This window comes from Stegodyphus dumicola, chromosome 1 (genome assembly GCF_044657685.1).
Source record: "Stegodyphus dumicola isolate Sdum_Otavi_A_Nest chromosome 1, ASM4465768v1".
In the NCBI taxonomy this organism is placed as follows: Eukaryota; Metazoa; Arthropoda; class Arachnida; order Araneae; family Eresidae; genus Stegodyphus; species Stegodyphus dumicola.
Genome location: NC_140768.1, coordinates 133697237 through 133709833, shown reverse-complemented (window position 1 = coordinate 133709833; position 12597 = coordinate 133697237). Strand labels below are relative to the sequence as shown.

The 12597-nt window shown below is 38.2% G+C and overlaps 1 protein-coding gene across 3 annotated transcripts in view; it reads right to left on the bottom strand.

The window, feature by feature from the left end:
* The window catches only part of LOC118179349 (organic cation transporter 1-like), a 225317-nt gene that overhangs the window by 10318 nt on the left and 202402 nt on the right, over positions 1 to 12597 (bottom strand). For 2 of the 3 annotated variants that reach the window (XM_085820863.1, XM_085820858.1), the window contains exons 8-9: positions 11397 to 11578; positions 9400 to 9563 (exon numbers count right to left, since the gene is read on the bottom strand). In XM_085820863.1, the coding sequence (XP_085676989.1) occupies positions 9400 to 9563; positions 11397 to 11578 (346 nt within the window). The remainder of the gene's footprint in view (positions 1 to 9399; positions 9564 to 11396; positions 11579 to 12597) is intronic. The other variant, XR_015042199.1, reaches the window with a different exon arrangement.

Below are 12597 nucleotides of genomic sequence, written 5' to 3'. Positions count from 1 at the left end.
TTCCACTGAACTCACAAACCTAGGATACACAGTACACAAAGTAGTTCAACTCACCAGATTTAAAACCAAACAACCCATGCCACTATTTCAGATCCAACTTATGCAGACACCCAACATTGATAAAATCTACAGTGAAACACACCTAGGTATGTTCATCATTACAGTTGAAAAATACATCAACAAAAACATTACACCACAATGCCATAATTGTCAACGTTTCAACCACTCTTCAGATAATTGTTTCTTTCTACCTAGGTGTGTTAAATGCGCACAACAACATAAAACCACAGATTGCCCTACACAAGGAAAAATAGACAATCCCATCTGCGCAAATTGCCACAAAAATCATCCAGCTTCCTATCGCGGTTGCGAGAAATTCCCCAAAAACAGAAACATAAATAGTTCACCAAATTACACTTTTACCCCAAACAACACCACTTCAAACATACCTACATCCACGCAAGGCAGAACATACGCACAAGTTACATCCAACAACACTCAAGGCACTAGACGCCAGAATACTAACACTACATCTAACACGAATACCTTCATTGACATATTTTCCACGTTAAAAGAACTTAATAATATTTTCGGTAACAATAACATCTTTAAATTCTTTTCCATTCTTAAAAATAATTTAGACCAGCTAAAGTCAGTGGATACACCTATGGAAAAACTATTAATTTTATTTACTATATGTGAGGAATCAAACATCTTTAATTAAATATTAAAAAAAAACAATACATATATCTTAATTATTGAAACATTATACACTGCTTGCATGAGACCCCTCAGCTCTTTTACCAAAAATAACAGCTTTCTCTACCATTGGCTATTACAAACCACTTGACCTGAAGATTCTCAAGCCTTCTCTCCGCCCATCGACGCCGCCTTCTACTCTACACCTCAGCGCATCGACTTTCGTCCTAGGAATTAGCCTCCGAATACTTCTCCCCAAGTGCATGTGTCACCAACTCACTATCGACTGGACTCAATGCGATATACTTTGCTTATGGACATCTTGTTTCTGCCTATTCTCACTCTGCCGGAACGCACTTATGGAATCAACGTTCGAAAAGAAACTCAGCATCGATAGGGATAGGACTCTTCAGTCCAGGCGCCCTTCGAAAGGAACCTGAAGGTTCATGGATGATACTAAGCAGACTCCTCGTATTGAAGCGGTTCCACCTGATAAAGGCACGGATCCGGTCTCGGACAGCTCGAATACGACGCACACCGATATGGATCAGGGCAATGATCACGTTCTCACCGACCAAGAAATCGCTACTCTACGTTTGGAAATCCAGCACGAGGAAGCTGAACTGGCGACAGTTAAACGCTATTTTAATGCACTTTCGGCTGGCAGGCCCGTTACGGACCGAGATTACCATACGAATATTCTGAAAAAGGACATGGATAGTAAGAAAAAGTTGATCGAGAAGCTGAGGGGTAAGTTAAACTTTGCTCTTTCTCATGCAAGCTCCACACAGCCAATCGCACAACATAAACGCAAACCACGTGACAATTCAGACAGCGAAGATGACTCGGAAGGATTTCAAAAACCACTTAAGACTGCCAAGGTTCCCATAAATATTCCACCAAACACTATTCCCACCCAAAACAGCTTCAACGCACTCGCGCAACCTAACACTCACACCAATCAACCTCCACACTCAATTAATAGCACACAAACACCAGATGCACGACTCCCAAATTACAGTACACCTACACCGATTATGGTTAAGCCGACAGATGGCGCCCCACACAACCAATACATCAAAAAGCTCACAACACTTACAGATGCTACTTTCTATGGTAAAATAAGCGGCGAATACATAAAATTACTACCCACAACAACAGACGATCATAGACAACTCACCTTAGACCTACAAAAACACAACATCGAACACTATGTCATTACACCAAAACACAAACGACCTGTTAAAGTAGTCATCAGAGGTTTACCCATTACAACAGAAACACAAGAAATATCCACAGAACTCACAAAACTAGGATACACAGTACACAAAGTAGTTCAACTCACAAGATTTAAAACTAAACAACCCATGTCACTATTTCAGGTACAACTCATGCAGACACACAACATAGACAAAATCTACAGTGAAACACACCTAGGTATGTTTATCATTACAGTTGAAAAATACATAAACAAAAACATTACACCTCAATGCCACAACTGCCAACGCTTTAACCACTCCTCAGACAATTGCTTCTTTTTACCTAGGTGTGTTAAATGCGCACAACAACACAAAACAACAGATTGCCCCACACAAGGTAAAATTGATAATCCCATCTGTGCAAATTGCCACAAAAACCAAACAGCTTCTTATCGCGGTTGTGAGAAATTCCCCAAAAACACAAGCAAAAACACCAACAGCTCACCAAATTACACTTTCACTCCAAAAAACACTACTTCACAAACATCTACACTTACACAAGGCAGAACATATGCACAAGTTACCTCAAACAACACTCAAGGCACCAGAAACCAGAACAACAACACCACACTCAATACCAACATTTCACGGACATATTTTCCACTTTAAAAGAATTAAACAACATTTTCGGCAATAGCAACATATTTAAATTTTTCTCAATTCTTAAACATAATATAGATCAACTCAGATCAGCTGATGCACCCATGGAAAAGCTACTCATATTATTTTAACATATGCGAAGAAGCAAATATCTTTAATTAACTGAAAAAAAAAAAAAAAAGAAAAAAAAACTGAAAATATATTTCTAAGTACAAATACACTGCTTGCATGAGGCCCCTCAGCTCTCTTACAGAAATTCACTTTTTCAACCATTGGCTACTCCTCATCACATGACCTGACGATTTTCCACCACAACCAGCCTTCTCTCCGCCCATCGACGCCTCTCTCAACTTTGTTTCTCTCATCGCATCGATCTGATTCCTAGGAAATACTTTCCGGCTGCTTTTCCCCAAGTGCAAGCATCACCACCTCATCATCGACTGGATTCAATGCTATATTATTGCTTATTGACATTCTGCCGGAACTCACTTATGCTTCTAACATTCGAAAAGTGATGCAACGTCGATAGGGATAGGACTCTTCAGTCCGGGAGCCCTTCGAAAGGAACCAAAGGTTCACGGATGATAATAAGCACTGTGGAACTGCAGCAGCCCCTATTTCCATTTATTATTACGTATTTTTAATATTTAATATAGTGTGCCCTTTAGTCTTTAATTCTTTCTTTATACTTTTACAATACATAATCAGTCAGTAGCCATTCCCCACTTTGTGAAAAAGGTACGAAAGTCTTTGTTTGGAACTACGCGCTTCACAGTTCCAGCAACGTGGTGTTTGGCTGTTCTGCGCATGCGCACACAGAAAACAGCACGCGAGCCGGGTAGGGAGAAGAGCGCTGTCGCTCTTGCAGTGCCGAAATTCTGGCATGTTGCTGAAAACGTGATTTCTTTTTACTCCTCGCGTGTGGTATTCCTTCACAAGGAAGAACTTCATCATACGGACCATAAACAGAGTTCATGAAAATTTGCAACTTTTAAAAAATTGCCTTACTGAAATTCAGTCAACATCAAATGCAGATCAAACTATTGCAAAAGCAACCGGAATTTTAAAATATCTAAATGATGATAATTTCAAGTTTTGGTTAAAGATTTTTTTTTTATCAGATACCTCATGTTGAAATAATATACAACTAAATGCAATCCAGAGAAATTAGTGTGTTTAAAGTTTTCAAAACTGCTATTTTAGAATTAAGAAACTCAAAGTACTTAAGAATTTTTCACTGATGGCAGAAGATAAGGAAATATGTGACTTTATGTTATAATGCACAGATATTCTTCCACTAAACACTTAGCACCTGCTAAATTGTTTAAAAAGAAATGCTTAGTTTTAGGAATGAACATTCTACAGAAGAAATAGTACTGACCACTGAAGCATATCCAATGATTGGCAAAGAAAAGCTTGAAACTGAACGAAAAGTATTCTATTGTAGGTCTGATATCCATGAATACTGCAAATTAATTGAGCTACTGAAATTTATCTTCGAAAACAATCTAGATGATGTTCTTAGTGAAATTACGAAACTGATAAAAATTCTCTTGAGAGTTCCCATGACTACATCAGAGGCAGAACGCTGCTTTCCAACATTGAAAAGAATGAAAACTTTTCTAAGAAGCACTAGGAATTCGGAAAGACTAAATGCGCTTGCATTGCTTTCAATAAAGAAAAATTTTCTCAGTGTCATGCAGAGATCAAGGAGAAAATCATTGATTTTTCGCGCAAATTAAAACAAGAGGAATGGATTTCATTTTTAAATGACTAGACAAAGATTGAACTGTAATAATTTTGTTTAAGTAATTAAGAAATATTTAAATTTTTTCTTGTAAGATTTCATGAAGTTTCAAAATAAATTTTCTTTTTATACATGTTTGTTTCCTTTTACATAATTTTAAAACAAAGGTTAAATTTTTTTGGAACAGCACCCCCACTAATTTTAGCCACGAGCCACCACTGTATGTGAAAAGGTCGTATGAGGCCTGTTTGATTAAAACAGACAACTCTAAGGCGTTTGAAATGGTGAAGGTTCAAGTAAAGCTTCCCAAGCTTGGAAAAATTAACTTTTGTGCAATATATAACCCTTCAGACATTAAATTGACGGACAATAACCTTGATGAACTGCTTCTCAGTCAAGAACCCTGTATAATCGGGGGGTACTGGAACTCCAAACCTGTGGACTGGGGCTGTTACAGTACAAACAGAAATGGCAGGGTAATTCATAACTACACTCATGTCCATAAATTAAGGATAATGCAAAATCAGGCAAAGGAAGAGTTAGAAGCAAAACAAATTTGACTTATTTATAAAGCTTATTTATTAAACAAAAGGTAAAGAGCAAAAAAAGATGCTATATATTTGATATTATTAAAAAAATTTTCCTCCAGCGATTTTTTTTTCCGCTCCAGAGATTTTTTTCTCCCTGCAGCAAATTACAAAAAAAAAAAAAAAAAAAAAAAACTTTTTACAAAAAACCAATATTACATGGTTCGTACGATTGTTAATACATTGTGTGTCTCCCAGACGATGCAATACAGTTCTTACAACGCCTAGGCATGCTGAGTATCAAATTATCGATCTGATCTTGGGGGATATTACACCACTCAAAAAGCAATGCTCTCCGAAGTTCCGGTAGACATGTAGGAGGAGGTTGACGGGCTGCAAATCGTCGGTCAAGCATGTCCCACACGTGCTCTGCTGGATTCAAGTCCGGTGAGAATGCTGGCCAGTCCATACGGGTGATATCCTCAGTTTGAAGGTATTCACTTACGATGTTTGCACGGTGAGGACGGACGTTGTCATCCATAAACACAAATTGTACGCGCACATGTTGTTCCAGAATGACGTCCCGATAGATGTGGCTTGTCATGGTTCCAATTTGAAGATGCAGGTCAGTTCTGGAACCCAGAATAATTCCACCCCAAACGAGCACTCCTGTACCACCGTAACGGTGTCGTTCAATGATGTTTTCTTGGTGGTAACAGGTACCTGGAGCTCTCCATATGAAAGTCCGGCGAGAATCAGACTGCAAGCTAAACCTGGACTCGTCGGAAAACATCACACAAGCCCACTGTTGCGGTGTCCACAATGCATGCTCTCTACTCCAGGCTAACCGCAGGCGACAGTGAGTTGCAGTAAGTGGAACGCATCTGACAGGTCTACGAGCATATAGACCAATCTGCCCTAAGCGTCTGTACACGGTCTGCCTTGAAATTGTCGTACCAGTGGCTGAAGAGAGCTGACGAGACAGTTCTGAGGCTGTGCTCCGCCTGTTTCTTTTGGCAGTAACTGTCAAATACCGGTCCTCATTCGGCGTTGTAACTCTGGGACGACCTGTGCTGTAACGTCTACTCACATTACCATCATCTTGGAATCGTGCCAAAGCCTGGAGATGACACTCTGGGCAATTCCAAGTTCGTCTGATACTTCCAGTTGGGTACGCCCACATTCCAGACGGCCGATAATTCTACCACGTAAAAAATCATCCAAATGCGTCCTTTGTGTCATAATTATTCGGTTATTACACTGAAATGCTTATAAAGCGCTTGCGAACAATTTTACTTCTTTGCCTGTATTCCTTATATATCACTCTCTTACACTCTCGTCATTGTGACGTACCATCGGTGTTATCTAGTTACTTCCTGAAATTTGCATATGATTCTTGAAGATGTGTGTAGTGATTTTACAGGTGATATATTTATTTTAGGGTTCGATTTCCGTGTGACTCCGAATTATCCTTAATTTATGGACATGAGTGTATATATATAATTACCCAGTTTATTTATTTATCCCTGAAGAAACCGCTTACTGCTCAAGCGTTCCAGGCCAGAGTCAGGGTATTCTGGACTTTTTTCTCTCAACAGATAATATTTCTATTTCCCTTGAGGCGCTTACTGAATCATCAGTAATACTAATGATAGATCATTATTACTGATCAGATCACGTTCCTGTTATAGCTAGAATAGGTGGTGCTCCCAAGACAAATCCAACTCCAAAGAAAATAGTGGACTGGAACCTATTTCACAATATCGCTAGTAGATCGACATTCAGTTTAGGCTCTCTTAAGATTAAACCAGACATTGACGCTGCAGTAAAAATTTTTACCGATAAACTTCAGGATTCCTGCAAAATGCAACAACAGAAGTAGAGAACAATTACCTGCACGACACACTTCCTGGCACTTATCAGAGTAGTTATTACTCAACGGAACAGATTTCGCAAACAGTACAGTAAGGATTGGAATCCGGCTATTAAGACGGACATAAATAGACTCACAAGGCAGATTAAAGCTCTCATCAGTGAACACCGAAACTAAGTATGGAGCTATAAAATAAACAATTTAAATCTGGATGACGGTTCATTCTGGAACTTCGCCCGGAACCTGAAAAGAGTCTATCACCACTCTCAGTCAATCAAAACAACACACGGTTTGCATGCACAAATCAGGAAAAAGCGGACACAAAGCATCTGAGTGAGCAGTTCACCCCGAATGCAATTCCGAATAATAATGACTCTGATATTGACAATTTTGTTCAAGAATGGCTTGAGATTAGCACTCCGAACAACAGGATTAAGCTCACTACTCCTTTAGAAGTAAGAGATATCATCAAGCACACCAACTCCAAAATGGCGCCTGGAAGTGATAAAATTACGAACAGAATAATGAAGAACCTCCACCACTGTCTAATTACCAAGCTGACTATCATCTACAATGATTGTTTGACGCATTCATATTTTCACACCCCGTGGAAGCATGCAAACATTTTTCTGATACAAAAACCAGGCAAGCCTCCCGATGAACCGGCCAGTTACCGACCAATTTGCCTCCTGTCGACACTGGGAAAGATTCTTGAAAGAATAATTTACAATAGAATTAAACCTTTCCTCGATATTCTGGCGGATGAACAACATAGTTTTCGAATAGGACTATCCACTTCTCATCAGTTAGTCAGAATCACTGAATATATCAGAGCGGCTTTACATAACAAAAATAGTGCAGCTATCCTCATGCTAGACGTGGCAAAAGCATTTGACCGCGTCTAGCATAGAGGACTTATTTTTAAGCTCATCAATTTGAATTTTCCTCGGGAAATTATTCTCATCCTCATGAATGAACTCCCGGACTTTTTCAGTGCGGCAAGGAGATTCCAGTTCAAACCCACATCAAATTTACGCTGGTGTCCCACAAGGAAGTATCCCTGGACCAATATTTTATATTTTGTACGTAAATGTCTTCCCAAAATTTATACAAGACCATAATATTATGTTAGCATGCTACGCGGATGACACCGCCATCATCGCGAAGTCTTAGACGACCAAACCACGCCTTGGAAAAGATTCAGTAGATTATTCCTGATATTGAAGCATGGTGTCAACGATGGAAAATTCAGATCAACCCGGAGAAGTCAAAAGTTTTAGTTATCAGAAAATTCAAGACCACAGACCCCCTCACCTGTAATCTTACGCTCTTCGGGAAAACAGTCCCTACTGTAAATACGGCAAAATACCTAGGACTTACCGATCGTTTACCTGGAATGCACACATAAAGAGTGCATGTGTAAAAGCGTACGCCATTATGAAAAATCTTTACCCACTACTTTCTAAGGACTTTGGATTAAACCTTGCACGCAAAAGAAGGCTTTAAACTGCAATTTTATTTAGGCCTGCTATCACATATGCCTTCCCGCCCGGGCAAGTGCTAAGCCAAATGAAATTCACGGACTGAAAGTTCTGCAAAATAGATCCTGAGAACCATGACTATATTAGAAATGAAGATTTACATCGCGAACTTCGTATTGATTATATCAAAGACTACTTAATCAAGCTAAATGGAAACTTTTTCAGGAAAGCAGAGATCAACAATACAGCTAACTTTGCGGATATTTTGAACTATGAAATCATCCCGGACGATTTGCACATCCGACCTTATGCTGCACACTTAATTAGGCAAGCCAATAATCAATTTCACTCGTAAGTACTCTGTGTTTACACTCCGTGTGTATCTTCTCCCATCATCTATTCTGAAAAGCATTCCAACTAGATTTCGACCAATCACAGTGACGCGCCAGCAGGCTACGAGCATCTTACGGACTTTCTTTGGACTTGTTCTTGTTTGGACCAGTGTTGCAAAAAGCTCGCGTCAGCTCCTGAGCCCAGGCGAAGATTGCGCCGTATTGCTTTATCTCCCCTCAGGCGACACTCAATAAAGAATTTTCTAATACCAGGCTCCGCGTGGAACTCTTTGCCTGCCTGGGAAATATTGCTCCGGAAATAGAAACCCAGTACAATACAGTATACTTCAGTATCGCAGTTCTCGCTTTTGCAGAAATTTTTGCTCCTGATGAAGGGGGACCCGTTTTGCTCTCAAAATCGATTGAAATTTCACAAAATCTACACCGAATTCAAGGTTGTCGATTTGTCTGTTTTATTTTCCACATCCGCGTGTTTCTCTTGCGTCTTCACTTGGTTGCTGTTTATATATTTATATATATTTGGGAAAGTTTTCTGTTATTTATGAAAAAATAAAATTATGAGAAATTCGCATTCCGTTCGACAAAAATTGACCCAAATAGTTAATTTAAAAAATTCAAAATTTTTTATGTCATTTTCTATTTGTCGAATTTGTTATTCAAGTTAGAATAATTCAAGGAAATAAGATTAAATGAAGTACAGAAAAAAATTATATAATTAAACAGGCCGAAGGGTCATGTGATGTCTACGACACACATTTTTTAAAGTATACTCAAGAAAATTCTTACTGCTTTATATTAAATGTATAAAAGTCTCTACCCGATTTAAATAATGAAAACGTGAAACTCATAATCGCACTTACCCTCCGCAAGAGAAGAACTTTTGATCCTTTCCAAACTTTTCTGCATCGTAGATGGTTTGAGGTAAGATTTCATTCAGGGTTTCTGGCAAGAAAGTAGCGCTGATTCCTGCCAGGATGCACACCATCCCTATGATGAGGTAGGGGAGATACTTGCCATAAATAGCCTGCAAAGTATTAGATGCTTATGAGCTTCAAGTATTTAATTTTATCAACAATCTAATCTTAATTTATAGCCTCTTTTTTGTATCTAATATTTCTCATTGATAAATAATTTTACAATTTAACTTATTAGCCGAATATCAATGCAGTTTTGAAAATTTTAAATATAAGTTTGCAAGAATAAATTCGTTTCCTCTAAAACTGGAAACTTGAAGGTATAATTGGTACTTAGATTATTAAACTTTAACCAGTATTGTGGAGTATTGCCTCAAGGCGGTGGCAGTTAATTAGTTTATAAGCGTGCAAGCACGTCTCAGATAAGGGAAAAAAATTGGCAAAGCATGTGCCACCGTCTAGTACTTTTCCATTTCACCGACGGAGGCGATGAAATCGCTAAAAATGATACAACCGCCACATTTCGAAACAATTGCGGTAATTTTTTGTGAGTCATGTCTTTTCCTTAATACGTCAAAAATGGATGGAAAATCAATGAAAATTGGGGAATTGCCAAGGATAGAGGAAGAATTTGTAATATTCTTTCAACGGAAAAGCGTTTTGCCTAAAATTGCTACCTCTGATAATAATCATGAAATGAAATGGTATTTGAGACTAAATTCAGTGGCGCTGCCATGGCGGTAGGAAGGTGTCTTACCTCCATGGGCGCTACAGCCTTTCAACTTTCGCAGCAGAAGAAGTATCCTGAAAGGTACATGACTTGAGTCATTGAGTTTTTTGAACTGTGTGAGGTTTATTTATGGTTAGAGCGAAGAATTAACGTCAGTTAAATGGTGTGAAAAGCAGTTGAAAATCGGTCACGGAACAGTTGTGGACTGGAGTAACTATATGCGCTAGGTTTGTGTGGATTCTTTGCTTAAACGTCAAGAACGGAAAATAGGAGGACCTGGTATGATCGTTGAAGTGGATGAAAGTACGTTCACGAAGTGCAAAAATAATACGGGACGGATTCTTCCACAATAGGGGATCTTTGGTAGAGTTTGTCGTGAAACAAATGTATGTTTCCTTGTGAAGGTGAAAAACCGATCCATGAGTTCTATATTAGAAGTAATTAAGAAAAATATTTGAAAAGGAACTATAATGTATTCATATTCGCGGAAATCATACTGCACTGAAAAACTGGAAAAGGAAAGTTTCTAACATTTCAAAATGATACAATTTTGTGGAGAAGGGAAATGAAAGAGCCATTTGAAAAAAAATTAAACGGTATTAAAATGCTTTGCCTCCACAGTAAAATATTTTTAGAATTAATAATTGTTAACATTTTTTGTGTGTATACTGTATGTTGTTTCTATAAAGCCTGCTTGGCAAGATTTGCAGCATTATTAATATTTTTATGTGTATACTGTGTATTGTCGCCAAATAAAGTCTACTTGGCGAGGTTTGCGCCTGTGATATGGAAAAAATACCAATTTTAAATACAGGGTGTTTATTAAGTCTCTATACATTTTTTCTTAAACAGGCTGTATTCTGGAACATAAGTTATTTACATGAAAATTTAGCATTATAGAAACTACATTAGTACAATTCAGTGTGGCCCCCCTTAAGTATCTAGGCACAATTGCCACCGTTCCACTGCACTCCGGAACACCTTATGTGTTTGGCAGATAGTGTTTCAGCACTGCAAATGAAGTCCCCTCTTCAGTTCACCAGTATTTTTCTTTTGAAACAGAATTTACATTCGTATAGTTTATATTTCTAAATCATCTGCTATACCAGACTTAAGGCTCCCTAGAGTAAAATGGTTGAAAGCTAGTGAATAACCATTCATAGTGATTGTCAGATTCCTGCGGATTTTATGAAGAGAAAATTAGATTACTTACAAGGAACACAACGTAAGGCACGACGATATTAGCCAAACCGGCAAATGTCCCACTCATACCCATTCCAATGGATCTGATGGTGGTGGGGTAAAGTTCAGAACTTTGTTGGTAGACGGCCATGAAAGAAGCAGAGGCCCCGAATTTACCGATTAGAGAAGCCACTACAGCAACGTATGGTATATCTAAAAAGGAAATAGAAAATAGCCTTAAATGAGAACGGAAATAAAATTTAGGCATACAATCTAGAGTTGTAAATATACCTATATTTTACATAAATATTTAAAGTAGTTCGATTCTTTTGAATACTGAAATGGAAACAAATATCATTCCAATTATAAAAATACTAGCGTTTCAATCAAACTGCTCAGACACATTATAACGTTGCGCGCCTCCAACTTGCACGCAACCAAGAGGTGACTGTGAAAACTTGTATAAAAGATAGAAGTTTGTGAAGGGTTTAAGTCCCTTTTTATTCAACGCAATAAATTACAATTGCGTTCTCTTGACGCTTACAGACGGTGCCAACTTGGCAGTCAAATAAAAATAATAACCTGAAAAGAAAATAAAGACAAGATTCTAACTACGAGGCTCTCTAAATAACTAACTCACCGCGTTTTACAATACCGCTGCTAATTCAGCAGACTTGAAGCTCACTGGAACGATGACCACTACTTCCCGCCAAGCACATAGGCCGCAACGCGGGGTTCTTCAATTCTCGCTAACTACCTCCGCGCTCGCTAAGTAAGAGAATCTCACACCGAACTCGTTTCCTTCTATTTAAATCAGAATACTTCCGCTGATAATTTGAATGCTTGCGCGTTCTACTCAAATTTACATATTCTGGCATTGGCAGTTCCAGGGGAAAGTAAGGCTTGACAGGAAAGATAGTTTAAACTTAAAATAAATGTTAGTTAAAATAAATATAAACCCTACAACATATTGGAAACAAAATACTTAAATCTGAATTATGAGTATTGGATAATACGCACATGCTATCCAGAAACTGGCGCACTCGCTAAGATAAAATAAGCTTCAAGATTTTGTCAGTAAACATTTTTAGTAGAAAATTACCTATTAAAGTATAATCTAAGTTTAAGGCATATATATTTACTTAGGAAGTGGTATTTTTCATATTTTTACCCAGTATAATATATATTTGTGGTACATACGGGTACACAGTCAGTCGTATCCCAGAAAGTAA